General features: G+C 47.4%; 1 protein-coding gene across 4 annotated transcripts in view; it reads right to left on the bottom strand.

The window, feature by feature from the left end:
* The window catches only part of NOX3 (NADPH oxidase 3), a 777,582-nt gene that overhangs the window by 409,593 nt on the left and 348,057 nt on the right, over positions 1 to 19,932 (bottom strand). For all 4 annotated transcript variants that reach the window (XM_085611433.1, XM_085611430.1, XM_085611432.1 and 1 more), the window contains one exon: positions 17,662 to 17,843. In XM_085611433.1, the coding sequence (XP_085467559.1) occupies positions 17,662 to 17,843 (182 nt within the window). The remainder of the gene's footprint in view (positions 1 to 17,661; positions 17,844 to 19,932) is intronic.

The raw sequence follows: 19,932 nt of genomic DNA, 5'->3' as shown, positions 1-19,932 counted from the left end.
CTGGTCACAAATCCCAAAAGGACCTTAGTAACGATTTTACATCACTGCTTAGTCCCTCATATGAGAATCGTGGAAATACAGGATTGGCCAGTATCAGGAGATACTGGCTTAATAGTGATTCCAAGATGTGTGGTAACTCCACATCCTCTGAGTTTTCTAATGATGGTACTACTTTGAACCATAGTGATGTTTGGTGACATTTGGTATCATTTTACCTAGTGCTGCCATTTCTAATTGCTGACAGTAATAGGGACCCTTTTGAGTGTTTGAATATTTCAAACTCCTCATTCAGAATTGACTTTTACACCTAAAGCTTTTTAACCAATTTCTTTGGAGAAATGAAGGATAAAATGTATAATGTTTCCTCAATTTTCAGAAAAGTTCACACTGGGCATACTAGCCCCAACTCAGTTTTGAAAGTTTTGAGCTCACTGGCACGTCCGATTCAGTTTTGACTCCACCACTTTGAAATTATACCAGCCTTCGATGATAAAGGAGGACCAAACTCTGTGGTGGCTTATGCCTTCTTGTCTGCATCTTCAATGACGGGGTCACAAAACCACACCGATCATGCTGGCACTTATGTTACAGACCTCACTATGCCTCCACTCCAGGGAAATTGACTCCCAGAGTGAAGGGACCTTTTCAAGACCAACATACAAAATGAGCGTAATACACTGGGGGCCTCATTTATGAGAAGTGACGCATCGCTGCGTGAAAGCAGCGATGCGTCACTTCTCAGTGCGCCCTCCTTGCGACATGATGGATGCATCATATTTACAGTATGACGCATCATGTCGCAAGGAGTTACAGATACATCAGTATTTCTGTATTCGTAGGCGCAAAAGTGATGCATTGCTGGAGTGTGTCAGAAAAGTGACGCAACTCCAGCAATGTATCCTTTCATATGGGGCAGGCCCCATGTGAAAGGGCCTGCGTCAGTCTTATGCCTGCCATGAGGTAGGCATAGATACTGACGCATTTGCGCCCTAGAAGTGGCGCAGAGAAATCTCGTAGAACGCCCCCCCTGAATACATTATACCTGGCGCAGGTATAATGTGACGCAGGGGTTTACAAAGTGACGCATCAAGGTAGATGCGTCACTTTGTAAATATAGTGCAACAAGGCTCACTTTTTATGCCACTGGTGCGTCACAAAAAGTGACGCACCGGCAGCGCAAAAGTGACACAAGGGCTCATAAATAAGCCCCTGGGAGTTTTGTCTCAGCACGACAAGGACATAGTTACATATTTTTATGCAAGACTGCTATGCAGTGGCAGTTCCTCCTAAAGGGCGGAGGAGCATCACCTCACCTGCCTAACAAAAACCTATAATGGCATGGTAATGTCATTTTATTTTGCTGGTCTGGATCACTCGAGTGTGAGGGCAGGGGGCGAGGCTGAATCCTGCGATTGCAGATGACTGTGCATGTCCGATTGGTCGGCTGTCAGCCTGATATGCGCACTGTAGATTCAGAAATCCCGGGGCTGTGAAAGAGCTGGCCGATTGCTAGTACAGGCCCCCAACCTCAAAATTAGTGCTGGGTTAGCCTGCTCCAACTAATCCTGGAGCTTCTCTTATGTTGAAAACAGCATGAGATCAACTCCTGGATTGGTTGAATTTGCGTTCCACTGGGCAAGAGGGAAGTACTTCCCTTTCCTGCTCGTGGACATCACCATCGCCGGGAGAGAAGTGCTACACCGAGTGGGAGCAGTATCTGTGGTGAGTTGTGCGCCATCGCTCCCCACCATATTTATGTGCTGGTAGCTGCTACTGCTGCTATGGTGTCAATGGTGCTTCTACACAGAAAGAACAAATGGGCATCCTAAATGGGTGGCATCAATCACACCATTTCTATTACTGTTAATGCTGCAAAGTAGCGCTTTCTGATTGTGGAGCTGTTACTATGAAAAAAAAGAAGAGGTTGGTTTGCACTGTCACATACATCTTTATCTGGTATATATATCTTGCTACTTCCATCTTCTAAACCAGACCCTTAGAGCCAGTCTGATAATCTCAGATGCACCTGTTGTAAGCTTGATTGCAAGTCTGAATTGACACAGAGTAGTGAGGAAAAGAATAATATTGTGTGGTGAAGTATTTGTTGGAGAGTAGAACTATATTTTGAGGGCTCTTCTAAGATTCATTTGTTGGTGGTGGTAGGTCAAGAGCATAGATTTGTTAGAGCCAAAACTTTGTTTGAGGGCTTTTCTCAGTAACTGGGAAACGCAGAGTAAATTGTTGATTCTGGTATTTGTGAAATCAGGTTAGTATGTTTCCTGTCTCAGTGTATTAACTGGATGCAGAATATGACTTTTAGGGAGCAAGTTCAGCAAAATAGCAGCTGAAGGTTCAAATGTTTCTGTAAATGCAAATGTCCAGTATTCGTAAAGCGCAAACAATTACCCGAAGGCGTCAAGGCCGTAGGGAAGATTAAGTGAGCTATTGCCCAGAGTCACATGGTGCTGATCTGATTTGATCGGCCGCAGGGATCGAACTGTGAACCCCCGAGCTCTGGAGTCAGCCGACCTGGCCGCTGCGCCACACCTCTTCCCGAGTTCTAACCTGATAAGACCTTAAAATATGTCTAGTGGGAGGGAGGAGCCTAGATGGGCACCTAAGAAGGCGCACCTCGCTGCAACTCCATCACTCACTGGTGTTTGGGCTCGCCCTCGGCTCCACCACCATTCGCGAAAGACTACTCAGAGCCCCTAGGTGTGCCCACCACTCAGGGGACAATACAGAGGAAGCACTGCAGCCCCCAAGACAAGTTTTCACCTGTAAACAATGCAGCGCAGGACGCGAATGTGATGGCCTGCTTCGGCGCCGGAGGGCAGCGGTGCTGGCCGCGGTTACAGCGGATCCACAGTAAACTGGACCTGGGAGCCCCAAGGAGAGGTGCCTGCAAGTGCGGACAGGGTCGCCGGCAGGGTGACCAACCGTCTGTAAATTTCACGGACCATCAGTAATTTGGACCTCACGTCCGTTGTCTGTGAGGATCCTTTTAACGGACGCCTTTTGTCCGTAATTTTGGCCCTAGCAGGCAGCAGAGCTGTTCCCCTGCGAGAGGCCTCAGTTCCAAGGTGGGGCGGCCTGGCACTCATTCACGAAGCACAACAGCAGCCCACCGCCCATTGTCATTCTGTTTGCGGCTGATTGCCACATACAGAATTACAATGGGCAGTTTTAGCAGAGGCCGCCCCCGAAGGGGGCTTGAGGGCCGGCGCCATAATGGCTGCCAGAGCCCGACAAGGAACTAACTGGTTCTCGCCAGCGGGAAGCGCCGCAGGGCGAAACGGCCTGAGGCCCCCGCCCCCCCTTCCAAGAACAATAGGAGAAGAGGAAGGGGAGATATAAGGCGACGCTCCGCCTGTGGCAGCCCACTTGCATATCATGGGAGCTGGGGGAGCGGCGCCAACGATTTTCGAATCACCGTCTTGTCTCCGTTGCGACCCCGGGAACAGCGAAGAAGGGCCCCGGCCAGCAAGAGGAATCAAGGAGCCCAGTCACCGGGAGACGGAGGGCGGCACGGCCTCCAGCCTCCGCTGGGGCCTATATGATCGGGGCGGAGTGGACCGAGGCTCGAGGTCGGAAGATGCAGGCATGATCCCCAGCTCCCCAGGCAGCAGTCGAAGATGCTTTTGCTGCCGTAAGCAGTGGCAGGGTAAGGACTCAAGGTGGGAGGAGTGGCGGCGTTTCAGGCCGATCACCCTGCGAGTTAGCATAATCGTCCGGCCCTGACTGTCATAGCGGGTGAATTGTTCAAACCCCAGCTGGGTTAAATAGATGATGTGCGAGATACATAAAAGTATATATTAGTAGCGACAATGGGACACCGGCGGGTGCCCTACCTCAATTTACCCCGTAACAAACCCTCCTTAGCGTCTAGGTTTATATGTCGTGAAACCCTGCAACATGGTAAATAGTCCTTGTCCGGCCATAGTCATAAGCATAGCGGCCCGGCAGCAAACCTGGTCTCTGTTCATCTGCTATTCTAGTTACCGGAGGCGTGGGTTTGCATAGTTATATGGCCGGGGCGGGAAGCCCAATGGTCCAGGGCCTAGACTGTTACGCTCGAGGATCCAGTGTTTAGTACTGGGGTTTCGATGTATCCGTTTCTTCAATTAAAGCTATACGCAATGGTATTGTATTAGAGAGTCACTGCGGGGGCGAGGTTCAGGCATAAGGCCAGAGCAGTAGACCTTCCAGCGGAGAAAACCGTTTCGAGCCCCACGTCATGTGACTTCAAAAAAAAAAAATGGCAATGTTGCAATGTAACTGCTGCTTATGTAAAGTGCATCAAAAGGCGGGGGCAGGTTTTATGAACTATTGATGGTGCATTTATTCATCTCTTACCGTAATTGTCGCTCCTAATTAATGCAGCGCCTTTTGTCTTGTAAAGCGGGGAATGCAGTGAGGTATGATTCTGAGGCCCTCCTATGCAGTGGCAGGGTAAGGGCTTAAGCAGCGGGGGAGCGGATGCGGTCCGTCGGCTAGATTGCCGACCTTGGTGCGGGAAACCAGAGTTCGACACTCGGGGTCGCGTCCACATCTTGTGATCCTGGGTAAATAACCCCCCCCCCCCTCGTGCCTGAATGCGCAATGTAACGGCGCGCATGTAAAGCGCTCCAATACCTTTGGGCGAGTTCGCGCCATATAAATAAAAAAATAAATAAAAAAAGTTAGGACAAGTACTTTACTAAAGCTGGTTCCTATTACTCCTTAAAGTGCACCAGCAACCCCTCATTCCGAATGCACCGATCGTAAAGGAGTCTCCTCCGAGCGGAATGCTAAGTGGGCGCCATTGGTGCGGAGGGTGCAGGAGTCGGAGGAACAGATGCAAGCTGTGGTCTTAACTTTTAGGCCCCCTAAAAAAGATTTGCCATGACTAGGGGCGGGCGTTTAGCACATTGACGCAAGGTTTAGTGCTGCTGGCAGCCGGATCCACAGGTTCGAGTCCCGCCCTCTGAACTCTGCGTTCTAGTCTTTCAAGGACAGTAAACTGAGTATTATTGAAGTGAATAATAGTAAAAAATATGGAAAATGGGGTACAGAGCTTCGAAACGGCAGAAGCGCTGTGTAAATACACGTTATCGTGACAAAGAATGGACGGTTTGGACTCAAGGCTTTGATACTTTAGGGGGTGTCAAGCGGTCCGTCGGCTACGCTGCCGCCTCCGGTGCAGGAACCAGGGTTCGAGCCTCGAGGTCGCGTCCACAGCCTGTTAGTCAGGCACTGCACTTGGCCTTACGGTCGAGCTGCCGACTTTGAGCTGGGATAACCAGGATCGTGCCTTGGCGTCCTCTCAGTTTTCCAGTGAATCTGGGCATATCACTGAATCCCCCCCCTCCCCCAAACAAATGAAGGTGTCCCTGTGTGAGATGGCTGGTGCTCATGTAAAGCGATCCAATACCTCTCACGGTGATTTCATGGGATAATGGGTAAGGCATCCGACTTCGGACTAGAAGTTTGAAGGTTCTAATCCCTACAGATCGGGGCTTCTTAGCGGCGGACATTGCAACTCTTAATCTCCCCGTGCCTGAATGTGTAATGTAAATACGGTGGATATGGAGACACACCGACGGGCGGTGTGTGTGAATTGCTATGTGAAGCGCTCCAATACCTTCGGGTCGAGTTTGCGCGATATAAATATGCAAAAAAAAAAAAGTGTAAGAGGCAAGCCGTTTAAGGCATTTTACCGTGCTCCAGAATCCGATAAGAGGCAGAGTTGGGAGAAATACACTACAAATGTCTGCGAAAAAATTACGGACAAAAAAAAAAAAAAAAAAAGAGGCGATAAGATATGATTTAGGGACGACCAGCTCTGTTAACGCTGGACTCGTTCTGTTAACTAGCGGTGGGCGGGACCGGAAGTGAGCCACGTTGCTCACCAGGTACATACACCAAAGAGCAACCTGTGTATCATGTGGGCGTCTATCAATGTATGTAATAAACACCATCAATTTATATAAAAAAAAAAAACACCATTCTGGCTGTCGACACAGAGTTTAGCAGCCGGAAGGGCGAGGGAGGACTCCAAGCGCTTGCTCTTGGGAATGAATGAACAACTGGGCTGACGGCACTGGTTCAGAACAGACTTCGTAAACACAAAGTTTGAGTTTTGAAAGCTGTATTGAAAACAAGAATATTATGTGGAAGAAGCTTTATATTAAAAGCTGACATGCGTAAAAATGGTGTGTTCCCAGGAATCTCTCCCAGGGATATTCAGTCCAGGAAAACTCAGAGAGCCATTTCCAGACAGAGCCTTTGCATGACCAGTATGTGTAAGGATTCCATCCCACTTCAGAGGACTATGGGGATTGCTAAAGGCCCCCTAAGCGAGCTATCGCGACCAGTATAGTCTGATGTAATAAACATCATCAATGTATATTAAAGGGAAAAAACAAAAAAAGGACCATTCTGGCTGTCGACACAGAGTTTAGCAGCCTGAAGGGCGAGGGAGGACTCCAAGCGCTTGCCCTTGTGAATGAATGAACAACTGGTCTAAGGAGGCCCTCTAATCGAGCTATCGCGAGCAGTATAGTCTTAAGCAGAGAGGGTGACGTCATTACTAAAATATATATATATATATCTTACACACTGAAATCTGGTTCTGGGACCAGGGTCCATAGTACGCTAAAGGCTGGCAAGATTCAAAAAAAAATAAATAAATAAATGTGTCCTTTTGTAAGAGTTCATGCGCGCAGTGAAGCGCCCCAATACCTTTGGGTCGGGCCTGCGCTATATAAAAGTGCCAGAAAATAAACAAACGAAGTAAAAACGTTTCGCAGACAGGGGTAGCATCGCCCACTATTTAAATCCGGTGAGAACAAGTGGGGCAACACCTGGCAGGAAGGAGTAGCTGAATTAGGCATGCGTGTGTTGCCTATAATCTCTGGGCTTCCCAGCCTCCTGGTGCCCGTGACAGAGTGAGATTCCAGGAGTAGAAGTAAGCATGTGTGGGTGCCTACCAGCGCCGTGCGTCCCAGCCTCTAGGCGCCTGTTAAAGAGCACTTTCCCGGTAGGTATGGATCAAGCACCAGACAGGGAGGGCTGTGCTGAAGTTACACAGTGCTTGGGTTAGCATACCTGCTGCAAAGACCGTATAACATGCATATCACGAGGACAGGGCAATGTCAGATTTCAAAGCATAAGATCGGAGCATATGTAATGCCGCCAGCCTGTCATTCTGTGAATGTCGCAAAAGGGGTAAATTGGCGTTGAAGTAGTTCCGGTGCAAAGAGCACCTCAAGCCATTGCGTGACACTGTAAATTCAGAATTTGGGCTGGTCCAGAACAAGTACGCTGCAACCATACTGCCTACCTGTAAGGTGCAGCAGAGTGTGGGATGTCAGAGCTTTTAAAAAAAAAAAAAAGCGATAGTTAAACACTGTCTGGCAGTGGCGTAATAGAGGATGTTATGTAATGAAGGTATGCTGTATCACGCCTCCACAAGAGGCATCTGACTGTCTCTCAATTTTGATTTCATGTATAACCATGACGGGAGGAGACAGTACTGTAAGACACCGAAGAAGGACACAGGTGTGCCAAGGCATTAAGGGCAAAGATGGAGCAGGGCGCATCATTGCGTTTGTGGGAAGATTACCGTCGGAGCTGACCAGATGTGGTGGGAGCCGCAGGAAGACGTAAGCCTCCCTGGTGGCGTGGCGGAAACAACGAGTGTATTGGTTCTGTATGGGAGCACACCGACAGGGCGGTGTGTAGAAGGAGGGCCACTCACTTTGGGATGCCGCACGGCAGGGTGAGTGCGCCTGACAAAATCGGGGTAGCAAACGGAGACGGCGCTCACAGCCCAGCCCCCGCCAGAAGGTGGGGCACAAAAGAGACTAACAAGGTAGCGAGTTGGGGCCTAACTCCAGGGAAAAGGCTACCCCCCACACGCAAAGGGGCGTGGTAAACAACAAAGAACAATCTACGAGCTGTCAGGGTGATTTACGACCCTAGGAGTTGCAAATGAGCAAAAAGACAAACCAGTGATTTATGGCCAGCCAATGAGTTATGGCTGATGATTTATGATGCTCATGCAGAATGATTTATGACAGCGGAATGAGGACAGATTGTGACAGAATGATTTATGACATACCAATGATGTATGACCCATGATTTATGGCTGATGATTTATGATGCTCATGCAGAATGATTTATGACCACGAAATTCTGATGGCTTGTGACAGAATGATTTATGACATACCGATGATTTATGACCCATGATTTATGGCTGCTGATTTAGGGTCCATTCCGTCCATCATTTGTTTGTTGTAACGCTTTTCGCCCTAAGTGGGATGGGTATTCCCAGACGTGGGACCCGTGCTCACTACGCCACTGGAGTCAAGCTATCCTGGCTGATGACGGCTGATAGCCAGAAACCGGTCCTAGGATGCTTGATTCCGGTCCAGGGAAGACATGGCTTGGCAGTTCGGGCTGGACTGATCCCATGAGGCACAGGGTCAAGACTGATTTGCATATGGCCATGTCTGAACTGGGGTGGCGTAGTGGGCAAAAGAACGATGGATTTAACCCAGATCTCTTGACTGGGGGAGAATGTCTGCATTGTCAGCATTCCGTCCATCATTTGTTTGTTGTAACGCTTTTCGCCCTAAGTGGGATGGGTATTCCCAGACGTGGGACCCGTGCTCACTACGCCACTGGAGTCAAGCTATCCTGGCTGATGACGGCTGATAGCCAGAAACCGGTCCTAGGATGCTTGATTCCGGTCCAGGGAAGACATGGCTTGGCAGTTCGGGCTGGACTGTTCCCATGAGGCACAGGGTCAAGACTGATTTGCATATGGCCATGTCTGAACTGGGGTGGCGTAGTGGGCAAAAGAACGATGGATTTAACCCAGATCTCTTGACTGGGGGAGAATATCTGCATTGTCAGCATTCCGTCCATCATTTGTTTGTTGTAACGCTTTAGGGTGATCAGGCAGAGTGATTTATGGCAACAAAGGAAGGGCCAACAGAATGATGGATAATGATTTATGGCCCATGATTTCTGATGTCCAGCTGACAATGCGCGATATCGCATTTGTAACAATGTTTGACACCGAATTATGACCCCGGCCTCCAAGGGGGTGTCTGGGGGAGTTGTACAAGTGTGACTATGTAATAAGTAATAAAAACTGCGGCCAACAATTACCACCACATACGACGATTGTTGGCTGTGTTTAATAATGCAGATGCACAAGTATGGTACGGTTCCTGGAATGGGCGCAGTGCGGCCGTTAGGGGTGTTACAGCATGTGGTGCCCTCCTCCTGCGCAGTAGCGGCCGGCAACATTACCGTCTAGTGAGGAACGATTCCCAAAACATCTCACCAGAAGTATGTTGCTGGCCACAGGGTCGGAGGCCGTCTCTCTTCTTTTGGCACATGTTGAGAGCTAACACAAATGCAACATTTGAAAATTAACAGAGGCTGTAATATGTTTCGAATAAAAGTTCAATCATTTTAAGGCTGGTTTATCACACAGTTTTGTCTGAAATAAAAAACAGCTGAGCGGCGAAGGCTCCTGAAGGGCTGTTTTAGTTTATCAGTGAGTCGAGTTCCCAAAGAGGCACGCTAGTGTTGAAGGGCTGCAGGCTGTCCCTTCTCTCCAGCCTGCTCGCTCAAATCACAGAGGCAAACACTCCGCATTCCTGGAAAGGTAAAGAAGCATGCCCCACTCCACTGTAACTTCTGGGATTCCTAGCTCTTGCACAAGAATCCACAAACACCCCGGATGTTTCATTTGTGTCTGAAGTGTTACGCATGTATGTGCACTTCTGTTTATTCAACATAACAGGATGCAATCGTTTTATAGGAAACGTGTGTAAAACGTGTTAGGTGCCCTAATCTCATGCTGCTGTATCAACCTTCTATCTTCACTAGATCGATACAATTATGATAATTAATTTGTGTAATAACAAAACATATCTGGTATACAGCGCCAACTAACCTTTCGGAATGAATGTGCGCTTTACAAGTACACTTTATGTCGTTTATGTTTTTTTCAGTGAATGATGTACTGGGGTCGTCCTAGTTCACACACGCACCCATTATACACATTTCACAGAGTTTGAAACCTGACAAATGTACATTCTTATTGTTTTACAGGCTGGATGGGTGAAAGGGTAAATGGTTGAATGGATGAGTGAATAGATGGATGGGTGGAAGAGTGGATGGATGAGTGAAAGGATTATTGGGTGAAATGGTAGGATGGATGAGTGAATGGATGGATGAAGGGATGGATGAGGGAAATGATGGATGGAAGGATAGACAATGGATAGGTTTTCAAATGGTTGAATAGGTTTGGATATAGATGGGCACATAGATGGAAGGCCAGAATGAATGGTGAAAGACTGAATGATGGATGAAAGAATTAATAGGTGACAGAATGTGAATTTGAAATGGTGGACATCACAGGTTTGATGGAAAGATGAATGGCTAGATCCTTGGACAACAGAGCTCTTCCAGGGAGGGTTGTGATGACTTACTTTGCTTTCTTGGTGCCATAAGAGCTTTAGTTCAAAGTGGGAGGTGTTTACATTTTCTGGCTACTCCCTTGCCTATATGTTACTATTCTGTATTTGCTGTGTGCTTACGTGTGGGATCTATACATCACGCATATGGCATTTTGAGTGACACCCAACTGCTACTTGAATGTTACACTAGTAATTGTACATTGTTGCATGTTTTGCTTTAGGTGTAATATATATAGTATTTGTAGCAATAGGTCTGACGTCAAAAATAAACTATGTAATAGTGTATTGACAGTAGATTCTTTAAGAAAGCTGCAGGGAAAAACACCTTTGTGACTTCCGTCAGCTAGTGCAACTCTGCGAAGCCCCCATTGGCAAAGCAAGATTCCATATTTTAAGTTCCACTTGCTGAAAAACCCATAATGCGTTCCCTTTAATAGGTTCATCACAGCAATCCTCCATTTAGTTCACCTATGCGTGCCGCTTTACATCTCACAATGGCACTCAGATATGAGATGCTAGTAACAAAGTCTATCCGAGCAGATCTTCCTGGCCACTTCTCTCACCAACCATGCCTGTTAGGACCATGAGTTGTAAACAAAACATCAGTCTGGACAACCCAGTGCAGTAACCATATAAATAGATTATTATCAAATGAAATACCACAAAAAGACCTGCACAGTTGCTCAAAGCTGCACAGATACCGAAAAACGATTGTCTCAACCTAATCCAAAACTTATTTGACTTGTATGTAGGTAGGTGGTTGTCTATTTACTTACTTTTATACTATCGCGCCACTTCCTCTGATATGTCTGTAAAACTTACCTTTAGTCCCAAAGTTTTGTCCTGAATTTTGACCTTCTGTCCTGATTTTTTAGTCCTGAATTTTGACCCTCTGTCCTGAATTTTTACACTCACTGTCCTGAATTCGCACCCATGCCAGTTGGTCACCCTAGTCGCCGGCAGTGATCAGAGAGCAATGTGGCACCTCCGCGGGTGACTTCTGAGAGGTGCTGCGCACAAGGTTTAAACACCAAGAACTTTTGAGGAACCTCGGGGTAGCAGAGGATCGCTACCCTCCCTTTCCAGAAACATATGTAAAACCCGGGGGCGCATGGAGCACGCCTCACCTCAGTTGACTGCAGGTGGACAGTGGTGAAAGCGATCCCAATCGGAGCGGGGATGGACTGCGTGGTACATTGGGGGCCGGACTTCAGGCTTAATGTCCCTGGGGTGCCTGATACTAACACAGGGAAGCACATCAAAGATCTACTGCACACGGAGGCCCCCAGGGCAGCGAGCAAAGCTCTTCCTACCTAGCAGAGGAATCCACATCTGGAGGGTTGGGATGAGGAGGAGATTACCCCTACATGCTCAACAAAGGAGGTGAAACGGCAGACGTCTGAACTTTCATGCTGGGGGAGAATGAAGATATGCCCTCACCCGGTCCATCTCCGGCTGGAAAATCTAAACGGTAAAGGGGCTGACACTGATCTCCCCCGGCAAAGGGCTCCCAATTGAAGATTGTTTGTTGTACATTACATAAAGCATATGTGGTGGTGTCTGAAGTGAAGATACTCAACAAAGTGACACAAGTGTCTACCGTCAATGTAATTCATTAACCTGGTTTTCTGCGGTGCTGCCTGGGCTGGAGGGCGAGGGTGAGATGTCAGTGGACAGGGCTCATAGAATGCCAGGCAGCAGACCCAAACCAGGTGCCCTGCCACACATGTTAATAGCTCAGATGCTATGATACAAACACAAAATGCGCATACTGGCGGTGGCACAACAGCATGGCATTGTGGAGTATAATGGGAATCGAATCACTTTTTACCAGGACTACAGTGTAGCCACCCAAAAGAGAAGATCATTCATGGAGGTGAAGCAAAAACGAAGGGATTGAGGCCTGGACTGCACACTTTTGCCGCCGGCACGCCTTTGAGTGCTCCACAGGATCTTCAAGTAGATCCCCACCGAAACGAGAACAGTCACCCAGGCCCTCGTCACCAGCAGGCTGGACTACGGAAACGCCCTCTACGCAGGAACGTCGGCCAAGCTCCTGAGACGGCTGCAACGCATCCAGAACACCTCTACACATCTCATCCTCGACATCCCCCTGCCGCAGCCACATCACACCCCACCTGAGAGACCTGCACTGGCTCCCCGTCAACAAGAGGATAACCTTCAAGCTCCTTATCCACGCACACAAAGCACTCCACAACACCGGACCAGCATACCTCAACAGACGACTCTACACCCCCACCCGCCACCTCCGCTCCACTGGCCTCTCCCTCGCCACAGTCCCCTGCATCTGGAAAACGACCGGCGGCGGCAGATCTTTCTCCCACCTCGCCGCCTAGACCTGGAACACCCTCCCCACCAACCTACGTCAGACCCAAGACCTACTGGCCTTCAGAAGACTCCTCAAGACCTGGCTCTTCGATCAGTAGCAGCACCCCCACCCTCCCCCAGCGCCTTCAGACCCTCACGGGTATGTAGTGCACTTTACAAGTGACTTGATTGATTGATTGATTGATGGATATACAGGGGAAGGGACACTTGTTTAACAATGCAGAGGACGATATGTAGTTTATTGAAAATCATTGACTGTAGACTACTTGTGGGGAACCACGTAACTATTGGCATGGTTTCATGATTGCAGTGCGGGGAAGCCATCAATGCTATTATGTATAAACCCGAGGGGGGTTGACTAGAGATGCATACATGTGCATTACTGCTCTTTAGTGTGTGTGTGAGACCTAGGGGGCTTAACACCAGGGCACCTCAGCACGGGGACCGTGGTGATATCACACCAGGAGAAGGAAGTTTGATAGCAGTATGGGCGGTTGTGATGACATCGTGTGTCGATTGTGGAGGCCGAGTTGGGGTGAGCCACACAGAAGGAGGGGTATCACGGGTCTTTCATTTTTCAGGGGGGTGTTTGTTTCAGATTATCAGAAAGCGAAGCCTGGGGTGCAAGTGCCACAATGATAAGCTGGAGCGACTGAGCTGGTGCATGTGAGGGATACACACACTACACACAGGGGGGTGATAGCTCCATCCTGGAATGTTAAGAGGATACAAAACCCCATTAAGTATCAGAGCGCTTGGTCTTATGCTTGGAAACACCAGGAAAATATAGTGATGTTACAGGAATTACACCTGCTACTACAGGAACATAGGAAACTACAAACCAAATGGAAGGGTGGACTATGGTACTCCAGTTTTACTTCCTTGGCACGCAGGGTGCTACTGTGGATGATGTTAGTATCCCCCTTAAAATAACTACTGACCTGAAGGCGGCGGATGGCTGGTATGTAGGCATAGTGGGCAAGATAAGTGGTTAAACCACGGTGCTTCTAAACACATGCTACAATCAGTCTGTCGCGGTCCGGACTGTCGTACTCAAGTGGCTGCTTTTGCGCAGTTGACACCACCAGAAAGCGGGTACAGGCTCTCAGGAGTGGGTCTGTTTCCAGCATCGGTCGTAGGTACCGCGAGGATCCCTCTGGCTGGTGGATGCGTTGATTACCAGACTGATGAACAACAAGCCTTGTCTGCTGCAACATTTGGTTGACGAGGTGAATAGCATCGACACGGTCCATGCCGGTTTTCACCTTGTGGCGGTCTTTACCGGCGGCGTGGCGCGGACTAGTACCACTAATCCAAAGGGAGGTCCCAGGCAATTGGTGAAGGCTGGCAGGGCTCTGGGGTTCTTGGAGGCTGCACAGATTTCAGGTGGGGATGGCAGACCAAAGTTGTAAAGTTCTTTTACAGTCGGCAGGGTTTGGTGCCGGTTACTTCTGCTGCAGGTTTCAGTTCCTAGATCAGCAGCATGTCTTCTTCCTTTGTCTTTTTTAGTTATGTGGAATGTGAAGTCAATGTCTTGAGGAGACACCTAAATACTGAATTAAGGGGGCGTTGTGGGGTGCCAGGTAGTAGCCAATGGGCATTTTACCTGTAGAGTGACTACACAATCTGTATACTCACCCTACGTGGCGGGTGGGCACATCCCTAACCCCGATAGGCTATTTTCCCCATCTTCAAGATGGTGAAAGTGAAACATGGGCTCCACCTCACCTGCCCTGAAGGTGGACACACCTCCTAGTCTCACTAGTTTTCCTGTCTTTCCTCTCACCAAAAGTGGAGCAGGAAAGGGCGGTTTTGTCCTCCCCCAATATCTGGAGGTTCCTGGGTTGGATTTCAAAGGCGGCATGGCTTTTGAAGCTTCCCGCCATGGAAGGCCATCCTGTCCTGCAGGAGGTGTGTGACACATCCTCCCAAAGCAGGCTTTGTCTCTGTCCTCTAGAGAGCATGGGCTCTCACCCCATGAGGTCAGAAACATGTCTAGTGGTGACAGACGGACACAAAACAGTCAGGAACCACACCAGGGCTTGGTAGGATTTCAGGGGATCCTCTAAAAGGGCCTTGTGTGTGTCTTTATTTAATACATCAATCACTGGCACCAGTGAGGATTTATTAAGAAAAGATGTTTGGTACCAAACACCTTATAAAACAGTGAAGCCATCATGGAGCTAGGAAACTCAGGTTGACGAGTATCCAGCCCAATTACTCTTTATGGCTTCCCCTTTTCCAATACAACATCACAGAATAGACTGGATATTGTAGGGGCCTATCACATATGCCCGGATGTATGATGGTACAACGCGTACCATCACAACGCGGTATGTTACATCGCGGTTTTGACAACGCAAGTCGTTACATCGACTTGCGTTGGAGGGCGCTGGATTTAGGAATAGTGTGAATTACTATTCCAACTCCAGTCTACGTACAGTAGGGAAGGTGTTGGAATAGTAATTCACACTATTCCTTAGTCTAGAGCGCCCTCCAGTGCAAGTCGGTGTAACGACTTTCGTTGTAAAAACCACGATGTAACCATACCGCGTTGTAATGGTTGCGTGGTAAAGGATGTTTCCCCATATGCCCACACATAGGATATAGTGCACCCTGCCATTTGGGCTGAAGCTGCAGTAGGGGTGGCTTACCAATATCTTATGCAGGTCAGGGGAGGCATGGCACACTAGGATGTGTGCCATGTCGACCCTTCTGAATTTCCTGCACTAAGACACGCAGTCTACAGTGCCAGAGGGCATAGCCTCAGTGAGGGGGCGCTGGGGTGGCAATTTCAGTGTTGTAGCCCCAGAGGACCCGCCTCAGTACCCATGCCATAGGTACCAGAGGTACCATTTACTATGGACTTATAGGGGTAACTGAAGTTGTGACAATTGTGGTACAGTTTTTGGGGAAAGAGATCTGGCACCGAGAACCTGATTAGTAGGGACCCAATGCACTTACAGTTCGAAATCACATCAGGCAAAAAGTGGGGGCTAACTATGCAGAGGCACTTTCCTACACTGAGATTATGTCACACCACAATAGCTGCACCGGTGGGGCCCAGCCAAACAGGATGAGTGCCCAAGATGCAGGTCCATTCTTGGGACCTATATACATATGTGGTGGACATGCCCAACTGTGGGAGCCATTTGGGGTGAGGTGATTCAAGTGCAAAAGGTCTTAATTGAGCTACCACTGTTGCCAACGATGCAGTTATGCCTTCTGGGTCTGGTGGCCCGGTCTAAACACACTAAATAAGCAGAGAAGGTAGTAGAGTTATGTCTAGCTGCGGCGAAAGAATTTACAGCATGAAGATGGATGACTAAACGATCACCTACTAAGAATCAGGCGTTGTAGGAAATAGCGCAATGGGTACGAGCAGAATGTGGGGTGAGACAGACTGGTGTACAGCGGGATGGACCAGGGGGGTAGAATATAGTGGGAACTGCTTGAGGTCCGATTCCAACAAGAAATGTAGGAACCTGTAATGGTGCTGGAGTGGACTTTGGAGAAGAGTGAAAAGTAAAGATTCTGGCTGACAAAGTACTCCACCACAAATAGTGCAGATTATCCCATCTGCTGAACTGAAGGTCCAACCACTCTAAATAGTCAAACAGTCCATCATGTTTCTGACGCCGATGCTGCAACTGGCTCGGTGGGTGGAAACCCTAACTGATCAGAGAAGGCCTGGCAGTCCAGAGCAGAAAAAAATTGAAATGGCCCCCTCCTCCTTGGCGATAACTTCCAGGGTGGCAGGATCACTAGTATTTTGTTTTCTAAAACAAACTCCTGCTTTGGGAGTTTGTTTTTGAAAAACAAAAAAGTCTGATGAGCGGTCGCATGAAACATGGCTGCTACTTAGCAAACTTTCACTGCCCACAAAGAGGATGCCATGGCAGTGGCTCTTCTGAAGGCACAAACTCTAAACTCTAAAAATCAAGCCCTGAATTATCATCTAAGCTAGATTACAATACTTTCAATGCCTTGAGTTTGTGAGTAAGTAAAAGAACAACACATAAATGCCTAATACACCTAATCGGAGTCGAGGTTTACCTAAGGGAACAGAATGTAAATGGGTCTGGGAAGAATTCTTAATGTTTCATTGCACTTTTAAGATTTCTGTGTGTAGGCTTGACACGTATATGATTAAACCAGGGGCGTCCAACATAAGGCGAGAAGGACTTAGTTAATCTCACATAACATGAAATTTAATGTACTGAATGTGGAGAAAATTAATTTAACATATGACAGAAATAAATGTCCCTACGTTAAATACAGTTCTATTACATAAAATGGCCCATTTTCAAATCCAACCTCAGCGGACAGCTCTCTAGATCATGGAGAAAGTGTCTTGAATACATCTTGTCCCACAGTGGGAACTAGCACAAATTTTTATTTATGTTGTATATTTTCTGAATATACATGCCGTATATAGTCTACTGACACCTTATCAATGACAATGTTTACATTTCAAGTGCAGGAAGGGCTAGACGTGTTGAGTCACTCAATGTGTTTTAAAATAAGGTAATTTTATAAAAGTTTCTAAATAAAATTTGCTAGATATTTCTCAGCTGAATGAAGTCCAGATAGTGTCATAAGGCCTCCTCTGGTTCTGATCTCATGTCCTCTGCCTATTAGACCAGAATCTCAAGATCCTCCTCGAATCAGGAGAACCTAGATCTTTTCTGAATTTAAAATAAGTGATTTTAAAATAAGTCTGTTGCCCTCCCCCAGACATAGGCCAAGGAAGAGATTCTGAAAGCACCAGATGACACCACTCATCTTAATGGTAAGAGCATCACAAATGTGTGTGTGGGTTTCCACCTACCCAGCACCGTGGACAATGAGGCCAATGAAGAACGCGGTGGCAAGATGATGCGTGTACCAGAACACCTCATAGAAGGACCTGCGGATCAGCTCTGTGGACGAGGTCATTATCAGGATCAAGGCCAGGGTGATGACAAAGCCAGTTGCACCGGCTATGGTGCTCAACACCTCCTTCATTGTGTCCTAAAGTGGAAAGATTGAACATAAAAACATAAAAGTTGTAGTATACTGTGATAAAAAGAAGTTGACCAGCATAACAATCTGATGCCACTATTATTTTTCGGAGGGGCACGAGTATGAGAGCATGCAGATTAGACCTGCTTTTATCTTTTTACAAAAGCTTTCAAGCCACTCAGTGTTGCATGTTCTTAGCTTTTTATGGGTTGCCATAAGGCTTAGGTCTAGCTGTGATTAGCTTTTATGGACACTTATTTGTCACTGTGATAATATAAATTTTGTTTTGATGATTTGTGCATCTATCCTTATATTTTAGGGGGCTGTGGTGGATGTTTTTATTTGCATTTGAAATCATTTTTACCACCTATATTGCATTTTAATAGTATCTAGCGATGCTCACAGATACTTTGGACTCCTCGATCATTGCCATAGTGCCTGTTTACCATCACTGCACAATGGGCCATTGATGGCCAAACTGCATTGTTGTCTTATGTATCAGATGGAGATTCCTTTAACTGCGTTTGCTCGATGTTTATGGTTTTTCTTCGTATAAACCGTATCAAGTACAAAAAGGAAAAAAAAGAGTGCAGTACCAGAATATCGTAGTCGCCAGACATTATCATGCCTCAAGTACCAATTGCAAACATATCACACCATTGGATTAATAATGGAAAAGTGATAGCCAATAGTGCAATATTTTTGCAAATGGAATTTAGGAGACAGCATTTATGTCAGAGGATATTTTTGCTCATGATTATCTGGCATATTACCTTGAGTGTTTGCAGGGGACCTCAGAATAAACTGATGAGGTCACCTGTGACGACTAGGGATGAGGAACTGGTCAGACCCTCCTCTTTCTCAAAAACAGTAATATTACTTTCAACAGACCAGCATAGATTGTTTATTCCAGGCTATTTTTTCATGTGTCAATGCTGTTAACAACAAGAACATGAGGGGTTAAATCCAGGCAATCTGATTAAATCTCAATAAATAATTGTGACTTTGGGCCCGATTTCGATGACAGACGAACCAGAGTCCTTCCGATATCGATTCGGTACTGGGACCGACCAACCCCTGTTAGCGGTCCCAATCCAGCAATTAGGATGCGACCGAACACTGTTTGGTCGCACTCCTATTCTTTACAATGGGAGCATGCATTCCGACCGGAATGCATGCTCTCACTGTAAAGAGAAGAGGTGCAGTTCATCCGTCCACCCCGTGGCAGGCACCTCAAGGTGCCTGCCATGGGGTGCGGTGCCCCCTTGGCCGCCATCAGGGCCGTTTCTAGGTGTTTTGCCGCCATAGGCAGGAATTGAAAAATGCCGCCCCCTCCCTTTTTTTCCTAATTTGCTCAATTTCTTCGCTGTTTGATTTCAAATTAAAAAAATGTTCCCCCTTTTGCAGCCCTAGGCGGCCGCCTAGTCTTGCCTAATGGTAGAAACGGCCCTGGCCGCCATCCAAAGGCCTTGCACCCATGTGGGCCCTGCTGGGGGCCCCCAAAGTCGACTCCCAACAGCTTTTCTGTGTCAGAAAAGCCGGCACAGAAAGGCTGTCGGAATCTGACATTGTAATCCCTCAGGCGGAAAGAGCTGCCTTTAGGATTACAGGAGGCTTTCCAAATGGCAGACGGGCTCTTCGAGCCCATCGAAAGCCATTCGGAAATCCAGTTTGGATTAATTTCCGATCGACTCTATCCAAATGGGTTCGGTCGGAAATTAATCCAAACAGCTGATTACGCTGCCGTAGGAACCGTTTCCTATGGCATCGTAATCTGCCCCAATTTGTCCAATGTTGGGTTAAGCTTTATTGTTCAATTACTTAAAATCGTTACAATATACTATCATTACAATAATCTAAAAGAGGAAAAGAATTAAAATCCCGCACAACTTGCTGCAAACTATAAGAGAGTTAAAACATTAATAGCAGTTTATCCAAACTGACAATAAAGTGCAAGTGCATAAAACTTAGTGGGGAGTATTGTCAGTCTATCTTGCTTGATAGCCAGCTGGTTTCTTTTTTGTGACTCCATTTTCTGTGACAATGCTGCCCGGATTGATTCTGTAAATTTCCCTAACCGTGCAACTGTTTGAGCTGT

This window comes from Triturus cristatus, chromosome 6 (genome assembly GCF_964204655.1).
Source record: "Triturus cristatus chromosome 6, aTriCri1.1, whole genome shotgun sequence".
Taxonomy (NCBI): Eukaryota; Metazoa; Chordata; class Amphibia; order Caudata; family Salamandridae; genus Triturus; species Triturus cristatus.
The sequence above is the reverse complement of the archived record's forward strand: the minus strand, read 5'-3'. Positions and strand labels throughout refer to the sequence as shown.